General features: G+C 39.7%; 1 protein-coding gene across 2 annotated transcripts; it reads left to right on the top strand.

The window, feature by feature from the left end:
• The first annotated feature begins 12,107 nt into the window (after positions 1–12,107).
• Positions 12,108–18,882, top strand: LOC113027827 (uncharacterized). 2 transcript variants are annotated; one of them, XM_026177647.1, is made up of 6 exons: positions 12,108–12,147; positions 12,246–12,454; positions 12,678–12,752; positions 13,705–13,809; positions 13,962–14,115; positions 18,277–18,882. In XM_026177647.1, exons 2-6 carry the CDS (start codon positions 12,418–12,420, stop codon positions 18,509–18,511), a joined length of 606 nt encoding a protein of 201 aa, XP_026033432.1. In that variant the 5' UTR covers positions 12,108–12,147; positions 12,246–12,417; the 3' UTR covers positions 18,512–18,882. The 2 variants fall into 2 exon arrangements, with proteins under 2 accessions (XP_026033432.1, XP_026033433.1); XM_026177648.1 differs by lacking the exon at positions 12,108–12,147 and having other exon boundaries at positions 12,191–12,454.
• The last annotated feature ends 3,063 nt before the right edge of the window (positions 18,883–21,945 follow it).

Genomic DNA, 21,945 nt, shown 5'->3' with positions numbered 1-21,945 from the left:
GCAGAGTATGTTTAAAGTATGTTGTATGCAAACGACTTTTCAATTCTCGGGCTTTGACTCATCAGTCTTCAGTCTGCCTTTCATGTTTTCCAAAAGTTGTTTAAGACAAAATATATTTCTCTGCACCTCTTCCTAAAACAAAATTTACATTTTAAATTTATATTAAATGTAAAGACAATCAACATGCCCAAAATACAAATTTGCAATTACGTTTTGTTTTTTGAAAGTTGTTACTTCAAGTGGTTTCAGAACCACCAGAAGTTTCGTATTCAAACTTTGTGTTGAAGTTTCATGTTCAACCTAATATTTCAGATTTTAGTCATGAAAGCACTAACAACAAATACAAGTGATTTTTATTAAGTTGTTTTAGGTCATAGATTAGCAACTAGATCATATTGTGCACAGTAATGGAGTCTTCTCTGGGTTATTTATTGAATAAAACTTTTAAAGACAACCCTTTGAAGCACGCGGAGTCTAATTTTCAGTCCTCGTAGTTTCCCTGAGTGAAGGTGTGATACTTAGAAAGTGATAGGCCTTATTGTGGTCCTTGACATAGCTAGTCTGATTATCTAATATAGAAGAATATTCAGACACTTTGCAAAAGTAAACATGTCTCATAGATAGACGTTTGTTTAGATGCATAGATATGTTGCAACTGCAATGCAACAAAGGTAACACAGAGTGGCGCAGACTATGAAAGCAATCACTGGCTTCTGTTTGTTTGTTAAAACCTGGGGGAAACAGATAAACACTGTATATTGTTCCAGTGAGCAACACGATGTGCAAATTTTTCACCGCTAACCATTGGTCCCACAGAACCACAGTCTTTGACCCACTTTTAATTTGTTGTAATTTGGTCACCCTAGCCATGCCATTTACACAGCTTAACTCCTACCCTTTATTTCAGTATCGATGCATTTGATGCTTTAGGTTAGCAAGACGTTCAGTGGAAATTTTGTAGGCCAAATGGAGAAGTTTGCATTGTGCTGCACTGTACCAGTGCAAATGAAGAAATGCCAAAGCTCATGCTGCTGTAAAATCTAAATCTTCTGAATTATGTGTAAGTAAAGTAGGATAAATAAATGAAGTCAATATTGACATTACAAAATAACCCCTAATGTGCGCTTGCATCCATTATTCCAAATGACGTCAGGCTGCAACATCATTAACTCCATTCTGGACTCGAGCTGCTCTAGAATCCAATTAAGCAGTATTACCAGTTTAATTACGTTTCCCATCATTCGAGAAATGGGTCAGATCAACTGACTGATTTAAATGTGCAGGAACGCATATTTATACGGGTATGCAAAACTAGTTGTCTGATCGCTGTGGAGGCGTTAACAGCGATTAGACCACAGCGTTTGCTTTGCAGGCCATGAGAAAGTTGTACAATAGGTTTCTCTGCACTGTTTCTGCTGATGGGAACTTGTTGGCATGTTGACAGCTGAGCTCGCACATTGTCAATCCTTAATCCTCAGTGTGGTTTAGTTAACTTCTGATTGCAAACCTCCATGCATGTTTGTACGTGTGGTTGGTGCAAACGATGTGAAAGTGGTGACCTACTACTCAACCTGTGAACAACCTCTCAACAGTCATTGGCTCGTTTTTCTTCACTTCCAACTTTTGAATTTGCATATCTGAAGAACTTTATATCTTTTTCACCAATGATATCCGACCAGTAATTGTAAAAAATATTCTCAATTTAACTTGTCTTTAAATATAGGTCTTTAAAGACAGGTCTAGTCAAGTGCTTGGCGATGTGACAATAAGGGTCAATAAATGACTACGATCTACCAAAAATCGAAAGGAAAACATTTTCAGTCTCACTTTGAAAAAGTGAACATTTAATTGTCTGTTACTGTGTTATAATAAGATCTACACCATGTCAGTGTGTAACATGTGCAAATTTTCATTGGTTTATATTTTTTGAAGACCATTAACAAGTTTGGGATCCCAACAACTGCCTGTAGCTAAGCAGCTAAGTATGTCAACTGAGTCTCATAATTTACTATGCATTTAAAAAAAAAATCGTAACATCATCACATAACAATAACCTTCCAATAACAAAATAATATTAAGTGCAGTGTTGACTTTGGATAATTTAGACATTAATGGATTATTAGAATACAATTATGGCAAAATTCAGTGTTTGTATATATATATAAAACAATTTCCTCCAAAACCAGCAGATTTCCAGGTATCACCGTTGGTCTTTTATGTCTAGCTTTTCAAAGTTTCAAAAAATTATATTTTAATGTTATTATTACATTATTATTTATTTTAATGAATAACTAATGAATTGTTCCTGACCTCATCAGCAATCACTAATATTTATTATAAACTTTCTAAATTTTTAAAGGCCGACATCATCCCTTTTATAAAAGTAAGTCACTGTCATGCTGCTAAACTGCCTTGAAAAATTCTGCAGGTAAATGTGTGTAAGACATATTTGTAGTTTATTAAAATTGGCACGCATAAAGAAAATACATTACTAAATGAGTCAATCCTGGTTTTATCACGTGTGAAATATTTCAGTGATACGAACCTATTTTACAAGAATAAGACCTCCATAAGCTGACTGACCTTGTGATTCCTCACAGTGATATAAGTACAGATAAATCTCTCTGGAGGATTCAACAAATGTAAAGGTGGAGAAACAGAAACAGGCATCTTCAGAGTGGATTTCAAGTTATAAAACGATGTTAAAGTCTCAGTTTTATTTTTATCACATCTGTTATTTTCTACAATGATAGATTGATTGATCCACAAAAGGCGCAGTATACGATGTTCCTAAAGAAACTGTAAAAACGTAACCTTCAACATATTTTATTAGAAAAAGACTTTTTTAAACCTTTTTTTTTCTTTGCATTTTTTCTTTGTATTCTTTAAGGCTGTGATGTTTTATTATAAATCACTCTGTGTTTGTGTTTTTTACTATAACTTTACCTATCATACAGCCATGTTATTAAATTGAATTAGCTTCTACAGGTGCCCCTAATGAAGAACTACACAGTGTTTAACACACATGCAGCTACAGTATTCTCTATGACAGCAGTTCAAATGTTCCATTTTTAATGTGACAACTACTGATAGAAACACTGTGACAAATGCTGATATGGCATGTTTAGCACTGCATAATTAGCCCATACTATATTATTCTGCAGTTTTATCCGCCAAAAAGCAGCAGTTTAATTCCCCAGACTCTTTTAGGTTTGCATGCCTTTCATTAAACTTTGATTGTATTTTTAAATACACTCTTGCTGAAAAAAATGCACTCTTGCTGAAACACAGATATCAGTTATTAAAAATTAACATTTTTGTGCCGCAACTGAAAAACAGCCAGGCAGTGAGGCTGAACTGTCTTCGGTCTGAAGCGTAATTCTGAAACTAAGAAAAGGATCAGTAGGTGAGAAGAGCGATAAAGCGTGAGTCTTAGGTTCTGACTTAGTCCTGCAGGTTTGTCTGGGTATCATAATTGTTGTTTTATGTCTAACTTTGCTAGACAATTAGAATTTTTTTTTCTTTTCATGTTGTCTGTAATTCAGATTACTCTTTGCATTTCTTTTTGTGAGTAATGTTATTTATCATTTAATCTGGAGATTATTTATTTTGATCATCTGATAAAGTCCAATGTTTTATCCTCGGATATCTTCCTCTGCCCAACTGAATCATCATTTCAGTAAACTGTACATAATGAAATGGCACGTAATGCAATGATGCCTTTTAATTTGTACACAGCACAGAAACTACTCTTAATTCTGTTCACACTCTTTAAAGGATACTCAATAGATCATTTCTCACCTCTGACCTCAAAACATCACGTGGTGACTTTATAGTCTGTGCTACTTAAAATTGCACACATGTTTACAGCAAACCTGAAAAATATTTTCCATTTATTTCTTGCACTACATCATTTTCTATGCACAGCTGTTTATATAGTCATGTCAACGCTGCCGCAACAGACACACACACACACGCGTTATATGTACGGCACTGTGAAATGTCATGTTGTTCAGGTTTATATAGCACATTTAAGGTGTGAATGTATCAAATGTTCTGCAAGTTGAAACTAGCAAGACTATTACAGTTAACTAAAACAAAACTAAGGTGTGAAAAGACATTAGTTCCCATAAACGACAAAGCAAAAACAAAGCAAACATTTGACATTAAGAAAGAAACTATCTTTTACAATAAAATGAAAATGTACCAGAAATTTCTTATTTACTCAAATTTGTTGTTCCAACAGGCCAGAGGAAGAATTTGTGAATTTGTTTACTGAAACTGAGGTCTACATAACAAAATCTGCTGTCTGTGTTTTAATATTTATTATAAAATTCCTCAATTTTTTCCCCACATAGAAGGTCTTGAATAATCAGACCCCATCTTCTGTTAATGACCTTATAGTACTGTATCACCCCATTAAAGCACTTTGCTCTCAGATTGTAGGCTTACTTGTTTTTCTTTTTTGATAAAGCATACAGTTAGGGCTGGATCAGGTGACCCTTAGTTACACGGCTGTGGGATTCCCATGATGCATTGTGTTCCTCTTCTTCGCTCACCTTTTGTCACTCACTATGTGTTTAAACACCTCCCTGCATTTAAATATTATTCATCTCTGCCTCTCTTCCACAGCATTTCTTTGTCCTGTCTTCCTAACCTCGACTCCAACCAGTCACAGCAGATGCCCGCCCCTCCCTGAGCCTGGTTCTGCTGGAGGTTTCTTCCTATTATTGCACTATATAAATAAAACTGAACTTGAAAGAAATTGAAATATTTCACTGATAGGCCCATTTCATAGAAATGCTTCTACAGGTGCCGCTAATGTAGAACTACGGAGTGTTTCAGCACACATAAAGCCAATTTTACATTTGAACACTACAGTATTCTCTATGATAGCAGTTCTGTGAGGTAAGTAGTACACCAGGACAGCCTGGGCTCAGAATCACGATGATGCTTAGTGCTGCTGCGGACGAAGTAGTCATTTGCTCATTTTAAAAGAAAGGAGGCTCATCTGCTGAGGAGAAGGGTGCAAAACCACAAAACATGAGATATGCAAACTGGCAGCTATTGAGCTGCTTCTACTTTTATCTAAATGTAACGATAAAGTCTTTGATCACTAACTAGAAAAACTGCTTCCTTTTTCCACTGCATGTGAATGAGTCCAGCATCAAAAGGGCTTTAAAATTCTGCCCAATGAAAGTGTACTGTGGCTTTATTATGGAAATAATAAAACAAAACACAAACGCCAGACACCCTGTGACCCTGATAGGCATAAGAAGAGAATGGGTGGATAGTACAACACACTGATTTTGTGATGTTTTTTTGGTAAATGTGTGTTCGTTTTGCACGCTGTTTCCAATGCTCAATGTCTATTTGTGTCCTCTGAGTACCTCCTACAGTGTAGTAGTCTGCAGTGGTTTATTTGATGTGTGGGAGGGTTACAGATAGTTTTTTCTAAACCCTCACATGTGTTTTATGAGTCAATCTTTGTCACCTACAGACGTTCTCCATCAGTGTTTTTAAGATGTTCAGTCATCCGTGAAAGACTTTCAACTGCATGAAACTGCGTGACAGGTGCTGTGCAGATAAAGCCTGTAACACAATAATAAAGAATACTTTCACAGAAAAATTGTGTTTGTGGTGATTTTTTTAAATTATGTATATACGTACAAAAGGGAAACTTTAGTACTCAGTTCTAGCTTCATATGTCCTTTAAGGACTCTACTATAGCAGCTTTTGCAGGATTCACAATTTAGAAGAGTTCATCCTCTGTCTGAAACAACCTTTTTTAGCTCCTCCCCCTTTAAGGCAAGGCAAGGCAAGGCAAGTTTATTTGTATAGCACAATTCAACAACAAGGTGATTCAAAGTGCTTTACAGAGACATTAGAAACAAGAACAAATAAAAAGCATGATTTAAAATTGAATAAAACAAGCAAATAAACTAACTAACTAATTAACAAACAAACAAACAAACAAACAACAGTATATAAAATCAAAACAGATAAAATCAGAACAGTAGATAAAATCAGTAGTTAAATGTAAGTTTTGAAATTTAAGCTTAAAAGTGTGGATTTGGTGCTTTATTCAAATGCAGCTGAGAACAGGTGAGTCTTCAACCTGGATTTAAATAAACTGAGTGTTTCAGCTCATCTGAGGCTTTCTGGGAGTTTGTTCCAGATATAAGGAGCATAAAAGCTGAATGCAGCTTCTCCGTGTCTGGTTCTGACTCTGGGAACTGATAAAAGACCGGATCCAGATGACCTGAGGGATCTGGAAGGTTCATACTGGGTCAGGAGGTCATTGATGTATTTTGGTCCTAAACCATTCAGAGCTTTATAGACCAGCATCAGAACTTTAAAGTCTATCCTCTGACGGACAGGCAGCCAGTGTAAAGACCTCAGAGCTGGACTGATGTGGTCCACTTTTTTGGTCTTAGTGAGGACTCGAGCAGCAGAGTTCTGAATGAGCTGTAGTTGTCTGACTGATTTTTTAGGTAGACCTGTAAAGATGCTGTTACAGTAATCAAGCCTACTAAAGATGAATGCATGGACTAGTTTTTCCAGGTCCTGTTGAGACATCAGATCTTTTATCCTTGATATATTCTTGAGGTGATAGTAAGCTGACTTTGTTATTGTCTTAATGTGTTTTTCTAAGTTTAGGTCTGCATCCATCACTACACCCAAATTTCTCGCCTGGTTTGTGGTTTTTAGGTGTATAGATTGAAGTTCTCTGGTGACCTGTAATCGTTTTTCTTTGGCACCAAAGACTATTACCTCAGTTTTGTTTTTGTTTAGCTGGAGAAAATTGTGGCACAACCAGTCATTGATTTCCTCAATGCATTTAAGATCATATTTGATTTGCTACACGTCACAAGTAGAAGATCTGAACACCAGATTGATGGGGTGTCTTGGCTCACAGACAGAGTAGTGTGCCTGGGATAACCCTTTTTAATGATGTCATACAGAGCCAAGAATCAAAGTGTAATAAAGTGTTTGGAGCAGTCTGACAGGTTTGTATGTTTAATATGAGCATTCACCATTACAGGGTTTTTTTTTCATTCATACAGAAATTGTGGGTGCTCCACAAGAGGTTGTGACTTTCAACTAAAGGGAAATCATCCAAAAATACACAACTGTGTATTGAATTCCTAGAAATAACAGGAAACACACTCTCTGCCTTGACAATGTGTCTTAACTATGGTACTTATGCACAACGTCACACCTCCGCCCCCAAGATCTATTTTAAGCCAGAAAATCCTTCATGTTCCCCATATAATTATTTTAAGCAGATACATTTCTTTGATTAGTGGCTTTCACGCATAACCCTTCATGTAGTGTAGAACTACTATTACTAACAAATGAAAATAATAAAATTCAATATGCAATAAGAACAGGCCGTTATTAGTGGGTGATGTACATTAAATATAGATATGCATTTATAATGTAGTGTTAGCGTTAAAGGAACTTGAATTACATAAAAACTATGTATTAAAAAAGTGACCACTCATCATATTTCATACTTAGTTCAATCATTTCCTTAATCAATAAAGCTCAAATGCACAATTGTGTTTTTCATGAGTTGAAAATAAATAATCAACATGTTTTTTTTGTTTGTTTACTCAGACATCCTTTATTTGTGTCAGTTTATCTTTCAGTCAAATAATGTAAAGCAGAGTTTTTGTTGTTGTTGTTTTACTCAGGTTGATAAATCAACCACCAAAGACTGACTTTGAAAGATTTCACGCATGTGAAAAGTGACGTGTGGGGAAAAATTGCTTCGAAACACCTGAACGTCTCACTTGCATTTAAGTGGTTTCTTTAAGAAAGGGGGGAAAACAGCTTCACCACATACCAGATTTTCATCTAGTAGAGGGACAGCCTGTGTGGTGTCAGTGAAGACAGTACGTCTAGATGAACATGATTAACTCTGTTACAAGGTTTAACGTGTTAACATGTTAGTTCTGCATATCTTTGTATAACCGATCAGAGTTTTTCTTGGCTTATTAGGGGCCTTTAACAGGTTATTATAAGCACAAATGATCTGCATGATAAACTCACATTTAAGAAAAATTTTATTTCTGTTTATTCCTCTTTGGGAAGGATCAAATGCTCTTTAAAATTATTTTAGTATGCATACAAAACCACGCGTAATAAATATTAGTATCCAGTTACAGTGTGGTAATTTAGCAGGCCCCTGTGATGTATAAATTAGATCGATCAAGCTCTCTTTCCTGCAACTGTTAATCTGAAATCAATCTGACTTTGTTCATTTAACTTGCACTTGTTTGCATTAAGATCCTGGCTTCCTGTAACCTTTAACCTTCACTCTTGTTCATGCTTCCTCAGTCGTTGTCACCTGGCTGGAACTCTGTCTTTGCAGCATTATACACCTGAATAGCACCCTCACTTTTCCTCTTGCTGTCATACTGTGTACCTCAAAACTAGGTTTCTGAAGTACAAAAGCACTGCTTTAAAAACCTGATTGTAACCAGGATGCAGATGTCCATTTAAAACCCTTCGACTGTCCCTTAATGTCTGTCAACAAGCAGCAAACCCCCGAATGCCAGTTTAGTTTCCTGTCTCCGACAAGCCAGCTGAAAAAAACTGACATCCTGCACATTTAATACCACAAAACACAGGAAGTTGTTGTTTTCATACCTCTGTGTGTATCTGTAGTGGGTAAAAGCTTGTCTGTGTGAAATGTAAACTTACTTTCAGGCCGCCTATTTTTCCCAACATCTGGTTAAGTTATCATGACAATATGAGCAATTCAGGTCAATTCAACTCAGTTTTACTTACATCGCACCAAATCACAACAACAGTTGCCTCAAGACATTTTGCATTGTAAAGTGAAGGTAAACTCTACAACAATACTGAGAAAACAACAACATGTCGTGTTAGTAAATAGGTCCAGACAGGCACACAGTTTATGGGTTTCCTGTCTAACATTCATGCTGCACATTCTTCCTGATTCCTGAAAGAAGAAATCCCTTATGAGTGTTTTTTACTAGTCATACATGAAGGATCATGAAGAATCAGGAAATTGGGCTGCCCATTAACTTCCACTGGGAGTCCAGTGGAAGTTAATGGGCAGTCCCAGCACAATTAGAAACTTTGTGACTGCAGCAGGCCTATCATATGTCGATAGGACAGAGTGCATCCAATTACTTAATGCAAAACCAGAATAATATGACTATACAGTCTGCCACCTGACAACAGAAAAAAAATTCATAATTATTTAGTATGACTACTAACTTGGGGTTGTATGGTAAAGACGTACAGGACTGACTGTTAATGACACTCCAGCTCAAACGTCATTACTGAAATGAGTTGTTTATTTCTGGGGTGTTCCACAGGGCTCCATCCTTGGCTCCTTGTTGTTCTCCACTCACATGTCCACCCATAAATAAAGCATTCATTATCATTAAAAAACATCAGAAATAAGTCAGTTCTTTTCTGGTCATAACCAGAGATGGACGCGTTACTGTAATCTGAATACTTTTTTTAAGTAACGAGTAAAGGGAGTAAAGGGATTACTAATTAGATTACCGTTACTTTCCTGTAGGAACGCTGCATTACTGCGTTACTAAAACCGAGACTAAAACCGTGACTAAAACCGGGGTGGTGGTCCCCTTCTTAAAAATGGGGACCACCACCCCGGTCTGCCAGTCCAGGGGTGCCGCCCCTGATCTCCACGCAACATTGCAGAGGCGTGTCAGCCAAGACAGCCCTACAACATCCAGAGCCTTCAGGAACACGGGGTGGACACCAGGGGCTCTGTCACCAAGGACTTGTTTAACTGCCTCAGTGACATCACCCCTGGAAATTGGCGGGTCATCCCCCTCATCCCCAGACTCTGCTTCCTCCTCAGTGGGATTAAGGAGGTCCTCAAAGTATTCCTTCCACCGCCCGACAATTTTCTCAGTTGAAGTCAGCAGCGCTCCACCAGCACTATACACAGTGCAGGTAGAGCACCGCTTTCCCCTCCTGAGTCGCCTGACGGTTTGCCAGAATTTCTTCGAGGCAGTCCAAAAGTCTTTTTCCATGGCCTCTCCGAACTCCTACCACACCCGAGTTTTTGCTTTGGCCACTGCTTGAGTCGCATCCTGCTTGGCCTGTCGGTACCTGTCAGCTCCTTCCGAAGTCCCACAAGCTAACCAAGCCCAATAGGACTCCTTCTTCAGCCTGGTGGCTCCCTTCACCTCTGGTGTCCACCATTTGGTTCGGGGGTTACCACCATGACAGGCACCAACCACCTTGTGGCCGTAGCTCATTGCAGCAGCTTCGCCAAAGAACATGCTGAACATGGTCCATTCGGTCTCAATGTCCCCAGTCTCCCTTGGAATACTGTTGAAGTTCTGCCGGAGGTGTATGTTGAAGATCTCGCGGACTGGGGCCTCTGCAAGGCATTCCCAGCACACCCTCACTACACGTTTAGGCACGCCGGGTCTGTCCAGTGTCCTCCTCCGCCACCTGATCCAATACACCACCAGGTGGTGATCAGTTGACAGCTTAGCCCCTCTCTTTACCCGACTGCCCAGAACATATGGTCGCAGGTCTGGTGATACGATAACAAAATCGATCATCGACCTGTGGCCTAGGGCGTCCTGGTGCCACGTGCACTTATGGACAGTCTTATGATCGAACAACTCCAGTTTCAACTCCAGACTGAAAGAGAGTCCAGCCCCTCTCCAGGAGGCTGGTTCCAGAGCCCAAGCCATGTGTAGAGGTGAGCCCGACTATATCTAGCCGGTACCTCTCAACCTCACGCACTAACTCAAGCTCCTTCCCCACCAGAGAGGTGACATTCCATGTCCCAATTGCCAGTCTTGGTAGCCGGGGATCAGTCCGCCAGGGCCTCCGCTCCTGGCCACTGCCCAGCACACAATGCACCCAACGGCGCCTCCTGTGGGTGGTGGGCCTGCGGGAGGATGGGCCCATGTCCCCTTTTCGGGCTATGCCCGGTCGGGCCCCATGGACTAAGGCCCGGCCACCAGACACTCGCCCTGAGGCACCCTCCCCGGGCCTGGCTCCATGGTGGGGCCCCGGTAACCCTATCCCGGGCAGGGTAAACTGTTCCCTTGATGTTTTCCTCATAAGGGTCTTCTGAGAAGTGTCTTATCTTTTCACTTTGAAGCTGGTTTTGTGCTCTCTGCAGAATCAACTTCAATTTATGTCCCCTGACCGTGGATCCATGGTGCAAACTCTTGGGAATAAGTCTGCTCTGTCTGCGTTTGAGGTTAAAGTGGAGGTGGTTTCCATAATCTGCTAGTTTTCTTGATTCCCTTTCATATCACAGCAGTTCAAGAATGTTCCTCCCAAAGTGCATGGTAATATGTCTGTATAGGTTCTCATTCATCCAGGTCATAGTAATCTAAGGAGTTTAGAAAGAAAGCAACTGGACTTCTTTAAATTCCTGGGAATCTCTGCCATTTGGTCTTAAAACTGAAAACACTTCAAAAAAAATGAGGGTTAAAACAATTTCAAGAAACTTAAGGAAGTTCAGTCACTTTTCAGATGATGTTTACTGAACACATCATAGAAAATCCAACTCTGACTCAAATGCAACAACCTGCTTGTTTAACAGTTAAACAAGCAGGTTGCTGCATTTGATGGTGCATTAATTAGAAAGCCTCTGTGATGCAGAGCAGCTGTAACTGTGAAGTGAATCTTCTGAAAAGTCTACCAATTAAAACCTTTTACAACATACACATTTTTCGTGCTGGGTTATGTTGACTGGCTCGAGCAGAATAAGTGCAGAGTCCTCAACATTTTTTCTGGTGCGCCGACCTTTAGAAGCTAAACAAAGATTACTTTCTGACCCATTATTAATACAAAATTATCACCCAAGTTAATATTATTTTAGCAGCAGCCACCACAAGTTTGCCCTGTCTATCACATTGCAGCTGCTGTGGCTTCCACCCACAATTTGAAAACCACTGAACTAAACATGTTGATCAGTGAATTTCACTTTATAAGCTAATCTGCGCTTCCCTTTTTACTCATTTCTCAACATTCAGTGTCTAAAATTAGCTACTAAAATATATGTGGGGGTTTTACTCGGACACTCGCAAGGCTGAAATGGTTGCAGTCAAAGCTTTTTCTGACTGTGTAACAATTGAACTAACTTGTGATTTATTTTCTTCGGTAAGCTCTTTCTCTAACTTTGGTAGGTTCGTCTTTGATCTGATCATGTTAAGTCATTGTCAGATCAGCATCTTCATCTGCTCGTTTTCCAACACTAGGCATGTTTAACAAGGATCTCTCAATGACACCCTGGCACAAATACACTCAGATGCATCTGCAGCAAGCTGAGATAAGGAGGGCTGGGTTTCCTTCTTCCTCTGAGCTCCAGGAGGGAAATTATAGCCTCTAAAGACACGTTGGGTCACAGACCTGCCTCGACTGCTGTCCACAATGATCCTCTACCTGCTCTTGCCTGCTTTTGTCCTCGGTATGTGTTTGCCTTCACTTGAGAGTTTTTCTTTAGATTTTGTGGACATTTCCTGCTTTTTGGATTTGCTTTAACATTTCCATGAATTGTTTTCCCCCTGTGTGGGGGCGTAATGAAGGAAACAGCAGAGGCAAATGAAAGTCAGAGTGAGAGCATTCCTTTTAAAAGTGGCCCGACTGGCATAGCTGATCGTAAGGAACATCTTTGAATTTGTTGTTTGCAGGTACTGTGACATCACAATCAGCCAACAGCACAGCGGGACAGCTCGATGAAGTTGTGAGGAACCAAACATTCAACAGTAAGTTCATTTCTTACTTAAAATACTTTGTACAACAGTGTCAAACACGGAAGTGGAAGCCAGAAATAGACCATCAAAGGCTCCATTTTGGTCTGGTGAATGGTTTACTCTTGTTTTTCCATTAGAAAAATGCAACTGTTGCCTATAAATTGTAACATAAATGCCACTAGGATTAAAAGAAACCTGTCCAACACAGCACATGTAATGACTGGATCCTGTGTTGGACAGATTTGGATGCTTGAGTGATCACAAAAAGTGTGTTATACTAGCTAGCCAAAGAGCAATTCAAAAAACCAGTTCATCCTGCTCAGAACAGGGTTACAAAGCTCCAGCCCTGGGCCAGGTTTATGGGCTCAAACCAAACACTTGGTGGCCTTAGACCATGAGACAAAGCCAACCCAGCCTAACAGAGAGGCATGGGCCCACGATGCAGGAGGGGGCGATAGAGGTTTGGTGCACTGTACCTTGGATTGTCTAAATAATTGCAGAGCGTTTTGTTCCAGCCTTTTCAGTGGGAGAAACATTTCGCCACTCATCCAAGTGACTTCTTCAGTTACTGACAGGACTGCTTTGATACGGTGATTTTGATAAATGACATGCAACTGTCTTCATAATGGACAGAATAAATAAGTGATTAAGTCAGCCAGGAAGCCAGGAAATTGTCTGCTTGAGACACAGATCAAGGCAGTTGGGAACTATTTTTTCATAGACTTGGAAACATCTAGTTGTTTTGCAGCAGAGGGAATTACCCCCTTCTGAACATAAGGAAGAATGCAGATTTAAAGGAATTTTGTATTGTTGTAAGTCCACCAATTACATATCTGTTTCTAAACAGGACTTATTGATGCATAAATCAAATTTAAATGCAAAACGTTTTCCACTTTGGATAAACAACCATTATGAATTCAAGGTGCAATAATACCTAGAGTGAAACAAAATGTTTTGCCTGCAGGTACACTGAAACCAAAGAATGTGACATCCACATTTTACGAAGAGAAGAAGGCGGTCGAGGAAAAACTGCAAAGTAACCAAGGTTCTGTTATCGCAGAAGGTGAAGGTAAGTTAATGATTATCAGCGCGTCTTATTTACGTGCTTTGCATATAGTGCAGATTAAACATGAAAAATTTGTCGGAGAGTCAGCTTCTGTTTTCTACGTGTGTCCTCCTTTTAGTTCATATGTGTCAGAAAAATCTTTGATTACTTTGCAGAGAGTTTCCAGGATGAGGAAAATAAAATTACTGGGGAAAACTGTGATTGGAAGTCACTGCAATTCTTCAGTTCCACCTACTGTGGTGAAAATTTTCACCAGGACATGTGGAATATCGGCAGAGATAACTGGTGTGTCCAGGAACGTTTCATCGGGTAACTGAATAAATATATCCACAAACCTCCATGTTTAACACACTGAATAATACTCGTTATGCATTTAAAAACTCAATATTCTGAAGGACAAAACAGCATGATTAGAATTATTGCTGAGAAATATGTAATCATCTTTTCTGGACTTCTTTGCATTAATTTTCAGTATTAAAGAAACATGACGTGACCTTTTAATCTTTATTCTTCAGAAAATCTTCAAAAAGCACAAAGATTCAGGGTAGTAGTGCTGTTTCACTAAAATCTATGTCATAGACATGAAACTGGTGAAGTTTTGCTCCTGAAACTGTAAAATATTCCATAATTCTGATCTATAGAGTGTTGAATAACAGGCTAATAAAATACTAGAATTTCACTCACAAAAGTTATAAATGTTTTGGACAGCCTCACATATTCAATTTTAAAGAGTCAATTCGATTAAAAATTCTTCAAAAGGCACCAAAAACATAAACTGGATGGAAATTTCACATATTTGAACGTGAGTGTTTCTGGGGATTGACTCACTTTTGGTGCCAGCCCCATGTGGCCACTCGAGGAACTGCAGTGGGATGCTGCCACAGATGGGCTCTATAGGGCCCCCTTTAATATTTATGGAATGTAATTATGGGAATAAGAAAACACATCAATACCCAGTCAATTTTAATTTAAAAAAATGTCCATACTTACATACAGAGCTTTAAAAGGAAATGGTAATGGACGGGTTGTTTTAAAGCGCTTTGCTACTCTGAGCACAAAACTTGCCTCTTTTATCCAAGCACCTTTTTCTATGCTCTTTCTGTCTAAGGCCATATCCACACTAAATAGTTTTTGTTTGAAAACGCATCTTTTTCTCTCCGTTTTGACCTTCCGTCCACACTGCGATGGCGTTTTTGGTCAAGGAAAACTGAGATTTAAAATGCTCTCCAAAGTGGGTAAATTTAAAAAGACAGTTTTCGAGTCGCAGTGGGGACGAAAATGGAGCCTTTTGAAAACGATGAAGCATTTTAGTCATGTGATGCAGTCACGTGACCAATTCAACTAAGATGGTGGACAGCAGCTGTTTTGTTTGCTAACCCTTCTTCAAATTCTTTAATTCTCACTTGGTTTCGGTACTTTGTACTCTTGTGTTACTTGCAGCGTTGTCAGTCCTTTTAAAAAATTTTGCGCTTTTTCTCGACATTTTGCCGCGACGTTTCAAAGAGCCGTAAAGTAAATAAACGGCAGACGGAAATGATGCAGGTCAAATCGTCTTTTTTCAGTCGTTTCAACTGAACTCTTCGGAAACGAGGGAAAAACTATGGTGTGGATGCTGAGCGTTTTTAGACGAAAACACATTTTTCAAATTTATCTGGATTAGACGTAGCCTAACATTCACACACACATATATACTCAGATGGATGCATCAGAGAGCAACTTGGTTAGTATCGTTCCCAAGGGTATTTGGCATGCAGACTGGAACAGAGAGGGATCAAAGCGCCAACCTTCCGATTAGAACAAGCCTGAAGACTAGGTGAGGACAGAGGTGTTTTTACATGTACATTGTACATGTATGTCTGTGAAGGTTCTCAGTCATCCAGGTCATCGTAGTCAAAGGAGCTTGCAAAGAAAAGCGTCTGGACTTCTTTAAGTTGCTTGAAGACGTTTCACCTCTCATCCGAGAAGCTTCTTCAGTTCTAAGGTCAAATGGTGGAGAGTCCCAGATATAAACCTAGTGGGAGTGACCCCCCACAGAGGGACAAAAGGACCCCCTGATGATCCTCTAATCGCCTGAGCCAAGGTGGGAAACTGGGCGTGGGTCCCAATCAGCCAGAGTTTCGGGTGTGTTCATTGTGAAATCTGGCCCCACCTTATCATGCGAATTCCTGAGGTCAGATGGCCCAGGATGTGAGTGGGCGTTAAGGCGTCTGGGAAGGGATCTCAAAACTGGATTATAGATGGCAGAGAGTTGGTGTCGTAAACCCCCGCCTCTGTTCAAAGATGGTCGCTCACAGTGGACATAGAGGGCTTCTTTCACTCCTCTTTCAAACCATCTGTCCTCTCTGTCCAAAATGTGAACATTGGCATCCTCGAAAGAGTGTCCTTTATCCTTAAGATGCAGATGGACTGCTGAGTGACATTGTACATGTAATTCAACAATCATGAACTAATGAAAAATTAAAAATAATTGTCAGAGTGCAAAGTCAGTGTTAACAGTTTACATGCCAAATGTACCTTAGTATCAAAGTACTCCTGTCAGTGACATCAACAGTTGGCCTCAGCAGGCCATAACTGTCCACGTGCAGGAAGGAAAGCATGCAGAGAGTGTTTACCTCAAGCCCCATTTCTTCTGAAGTGGTCCATAGTTCCTGCAAGCTAACCTCTCGCTTATTTTCTTCATCTCTCACTTTACTCTGCAGCTTGTTCTTTCGTTCAGTTTCCAGTGGCAAAAATTTTTCCTTTCAACTTTATTTATACAGCGCCAAATCACAACAACAATTGGTGCTTCATATTCTAAGGTAGACCCTACAATAATACATGACACCAAATGAATAATTAAACAATATTTTTGTGATAAACTTTGATCAACTGATGTCATTTTCAGTTGACTCGACATACCGGACGAATGTCTGCAGTACCCCTTTTGACCTCTAACCAGAGGGGCGCTGTTTCATTTGTTAAATAGAACAAAATGAAACATGCATGCTAGTAGCAGTAGTAGTTTTTTAAGAAGTTAAAAATTCATATATGTATTTAAAAATATATATATATATATATATATATATATATATATATATATATATATATATATATATATATATATATATATATATATACATATATATATATATAAACCGCCCGCAGGGGCGTGCTGGGTGTTTTTATATATATATATATATATATATATATATATATATATATATATATATAAATCCCCACTTGCCCCTGTGGGTGGTCAATCCTTCAAGCTCGAGTCCTCTACCAGAGGCCTGGGAGCTTGAGGGTCCTGTGCAGTATCTTAGCAGTTCCTAGGACTGCGCTCTTCTAGACAGAGATCTCCGATGTTGTTCCCGGGATCTGCTGGAGCCACTCGCCTAGCTTGGGAGTCACTGCAAAAAGTTTTTTGGCTTTGAATATCCAACCTTGGAATTTTCAGATCATCTGAAGGTTTACTCAAATGAAAGCATGTGTTTTAGAGAATGACTGTTCAATGAAGTGCTTAACAACTCCTGACATGTGACTTTTGTGAGCGTCATCTGGGTGTAAATTTTGATCTTAAAAGTCACTGGCTACTACAGTTTTTAAATATATGTGGAAATACTCAAATATAGTAGTGTTTGCTTTGGTTCTTTACTGTAAAACAGTGATCATATCATCTAAATTACAAAGTAAGTAGGAAAGAAGTCAAAAAGCCCATTAGGTCGATAACAAGTCACAAAGGGAAATATTCAACATCCAAACAGGCTTAAAGAGAACGAGTGCCTCTCCTGCCGAAGGGTTAATATGAGCAGTGGTCTCTTCCTTCAGCCCACTCTCTCCTCTGTTTAATTTCAAACAGGAAGCAGTTTAACCACAACAGTTTTTCTCAAGGTTGATTTGCTGCTCAGTTTCAGTGCCTGGGGGTCCAGCACAACAGTTTCATCTCATAATCTTAAAATCTATGTTTTTATAATTTCTTATGAAATATGCCGCCACCCCACACAAAAGCATATCAAATTAAAAGTTATTGGTGTATGTTTGTGATAAAAACTAAGAAATTAAATGTTATGGGAGGTTTTTGGATGATGAAAGAAAATCGTCAGCTTTAAAGGAACTAAATCAACAGAAAAATTTAAAACTTTAGGGAACCAGAACTAGACAAACACAGCATAGAGGGAGATCGCAACAAGGGACAGAAGGAAACTAAGGACGTATGTGAGATGTAAGAGTGGCTACACCCATATTTTATGTGCTGTTTTGTTTTTGTTTTTATATCTGACTCTGTTGAGGTTTCTACTTTTTTACGTACTTTTGCTGCATTCAAGTCAAATTGTGACTGCAGGCTCAATAAGACACTTTCAAACATTGCAAGTTTCGTACTTTAACTGATGAAAAAACAAATACAAGTACATTAACACATTTGAGCAAATATTCTTCATTATCAGAGGAGTTGTTTCACCCCCATCATTAACTTTTCTCCATCTATTGCAGAGCTTACAGTGACCTAACACACTGCGTGGAATTTCTGGCTAATATTACCAGCTGTTTCTTCCCAAACCCTGATATTCAAGACTTCTTTATCGACATCCATTTGAAATTTTTCCAGAACTGCACCAATGAGAATGATCCGATGACTGAAGATGCCCCTCAGAAGGTGGTGATTGGCCTCACTCTCCTTTCTGTGAGCTTCATCCCCATCATGGTTTATATGGTTGCTCGGAGTTAGACGTGCACTTGTTGTACACAAGAATTTACTCCAGAGGCTGATGTGTGTATTTTTTTTAACAAGATTTAAGTCATACATTTAAATGTGGTTAAAAATGTGCTTTGTTAAATCATCTTGTGTTTTTACGAGTATTGTAACACTTTCACTTTGCGTGGTAGACATCAGCAGCTATGCATAAGCGCTTGAAAGACAATTTGGCTGAGATGTTATGAACATGATGTTTAAAAAACAATGATACAGCACTGAGTTTGCTATTTTGTTTCATTTTTGTCTAACTGACAAATATGCAACATATTTAATTGCATAGTTTGACTGTGTAATCTATATAGAGGGAAAATGTATATGCAAATAAACTATACTACCTAAAATAACATCTTTTTTGTGTCTATATATAACATATGAGTCTGTGTTTTTTTCAGTGTAACTGGAAGAAAGACAGATTTTTTCCCCCAAAATGTCACCCTAAGAATAATAATAACAAACAAAAAAGTATTTACATGATACTCGTGTAGTTCTGCAAGAAGTTTTGTCATTTATCACAGACCAAAAAGTTTATTTATGGACACTTTTTAAAACCACTAAGGCTTCCAACTTCCGCCACTAACCACTCCTCAAAGCACCTGACCATATCGTTCCACCAAATTGCGCTGGTCAACATATGTCACCCCCCTGCACCATCACAAGGTGGTGATTCATCGAGGCCTCCTCAGGAACTGGAAGGACCCACAAACCAGACTCAACAACGTGTTTTAAGTTGAACTGTATTGATCTTTATTGTGGCAAAGTGTTTTTAAGAAACTGGGAGCAGGCAGGCTGAGTGTGGATCACAGATGTTTAGGAAGTTCAGGTGGTGATGTGGAGTGGAGTTGTTCCCAAACTGCAGGTAAATCTATGTGTGATCTTTGATTGTGAAGTCTTCAGACAGGTTGCTAACTGGGGCGACCTAAAGCCCCTTTTCCTTTTGAACCTACTCGGATCGACTTGCCGTGGATCAACACGACTCTACTCAGATCGACTGGTTTTCCATTAAAACCCAGTGTGCGTGTTTGCCATCATAGCTACGGGTCTGGGTGTGATTGATTAATATGCAACACGAGTGCTACAACAATGGTGGACAGTGAGGCAAGAATATACCTGCTGCTTGGTCTGTGGCTTTTCATCAGTCTCGGGGACCACAGTGGGGTTTTGCAACCATTTGCCCCATTGTTTTTGTTTCAAAAATGGTGGTTTTAATTTTTGTGAATGAGACACTTTCATGACTCGTCAACTGACTCGACCAGCAAATCGGTGGCATGCCGTGTGACAACTTCACATTTTACTACTTAGTAGGTACCAAGCAGGTATGTTTTAGTACCTGCTTGGCACCCGGGACAAGCAGGTACTAAAACGTACCTGGTACCAGGTACTATGACCTAATGGAAAACCCTGAAAACCATGGCAAACCGTGATGAGTCCAAGTAGGTACTAATGGAAAAGAGGCTTAAGAGTCTTACTTGTAGCCTGATGATTCAATATATCAATGGGTGAGGAAGGGCTGACCCAGAGAGAGACAGAGAAGAAGAGAGAGAGAAGGGAAAAGGGAAGAAGAAAACAAAAACCCAGACCCACTCGGTTCATAACACCTAGGATGAGTTGCTGGGGCATTTAGTATTTCTTGTTTATAGAACCCTATAAAAGGTTAAAGATGTGGTTTACGTGCCCTAGGAATCATAAAGACACAAGAACAACCTTTCTTTAGCACATTTTTTAAATTTAATCCAGGTCATCTCAGAGGAAAACCACAGTTTCTTTCTGCACACCTACAGCACCCAAAACCACACACCAAGCCAACCCTCCCTTTTCTGTTCACCTAAGAAAATCCCAACGAAAGTTTATGGTGAGTTCAGTGATACCATTGTGCCCAACAAAAGAAAGTTCAGCGGCCGAAAATTAACCAGTGGTCTGCCAGGGAACCGTTGCACCACCTGTCCTTACATTTGTAGCCTGATGACTTTGTATTTACTGTTTCTAGAACATTATAAAAGGTTAAAGCAGCTGTTTAGATGCCCTTCTTAATGAGTGGACACTTTGTACATTCAATTACATTCTTCTGCTACTATGAAATACTGATGTCTTTGTCTTGCAACAACTTCTGGGGGGGACTCAAATACTGATGGGACTATGGACCAAGTCAATATGGCACTGCTAAAACTGCTAACTTTGAAGAACATAAAGGATATGTTCATTGTTCATAAAGGTGTGGCAGAACCCCCCCCCCCCCATCTCAAACAGGAATATTAGATCAATCCAGAAACATTGAGAGCCGGGAAAAAAACGAAAACACGGTCTACTTTATAAAGACAGAGGGACACATAAAAAGGAATAGATTAACTCAGACACTATAAGTAGCAGGTAAATAAGAGAAGATGGAAGTGAACACACAGAAAACCACACAAGGATCTGAATTCCAAAATAAAAGAGGAAGTAAAAGTCAGCTTCAAAGTTTAAACAAAGAGATCTGAAGTGGAGATAAAATTCAAGAACCAAACTGTGACATTTATTGACTTCAAAATCAGACCAACTTCTCAGACAGCAACTGGCTTCCTTTTATACTCCACCTGCCTCAGGTTATATCTGGAATATTCTATTTTGGGGGGCAGCAAGACAAAAACCTTTTTTACATAAATTGACATCAAACAAAATCTGGAACCAAAAAAATTACATATATTACATTTTGTTGCTCTGTGCTCCATCACCCACACACAAGCTGGATTTTAGGCCTTTGTTTCATGTTGGAGCTGAACTGAGGGATCTCAGTCTGCTTGACGAAAGAGACCGGTCGCATATGTTACACATTTGATAAGTTACTTTTAATTGAAACATCCTAAATAACTTTTTACAACTGTATATGTGCATTTAATAGCGGGAATGAGGATCAGCACCTCCAAATCTGAGGCCATGGTTCTCAGCCGGAAAAGGGTGGAGTGCCCACTCCGGGTCGGGGATGATTTCCTGCCACAAGTGGAGGAGTTCAAGTATCTCGGGGTCTTGTTTGCGAGTGATGGGAGAAGGGAGCCGGAGATCGACACACTGATTGGTGCGGCGGCTGCAGTGATGCGGACGCTGCACCGGTCCGTCATAGTGAAGAGGGAGCTGAGTGTAAAAGCAAAGCTCTCAATTTACCGGTCGATCTACGTCCCTACCCTCACCTATGGCCACGAGCTGTGGGTAGTGACCGAAAGAATGAGATTGCGAATACAAGCGGCGGAACTGAGCTTCCTCCGAAGGGTGGCTGGCCTCTCCCTTAGAGATAGGGTGAGAAGTTCGGCCATCCAGGAGGGGCTCAGAGTAGAGCAGCTGCTGCTCCACATCGAAAGGAGCCAGCTGAGGTGGTTCGGGCATCTGACAAGGATGTCTCCTGGGCGCCTCCTGGGGTTGGTGTTCCAGGCATGTCC

The sequence above is a fragment of the Astatotilapia calliptera genome, chromosome 8 (assembly GCF_900246225.1).
Source record: "Astatotilapia calliptera chromosome 8, fAstCal1.2, whole genome shotgun sequence".
Lineage (NCBI taxonomy): Eukaryota > Metazoa > Chordata > Actinopteri > Cichliformes > Cichlidae > Astatotilapia > Astatotilapia calliptera.
The sequence above is the reverse complement of the archived record's forward strand: the minus strand, read 5'-3'. Positions and strand labels throughout refer to the sequence as shown.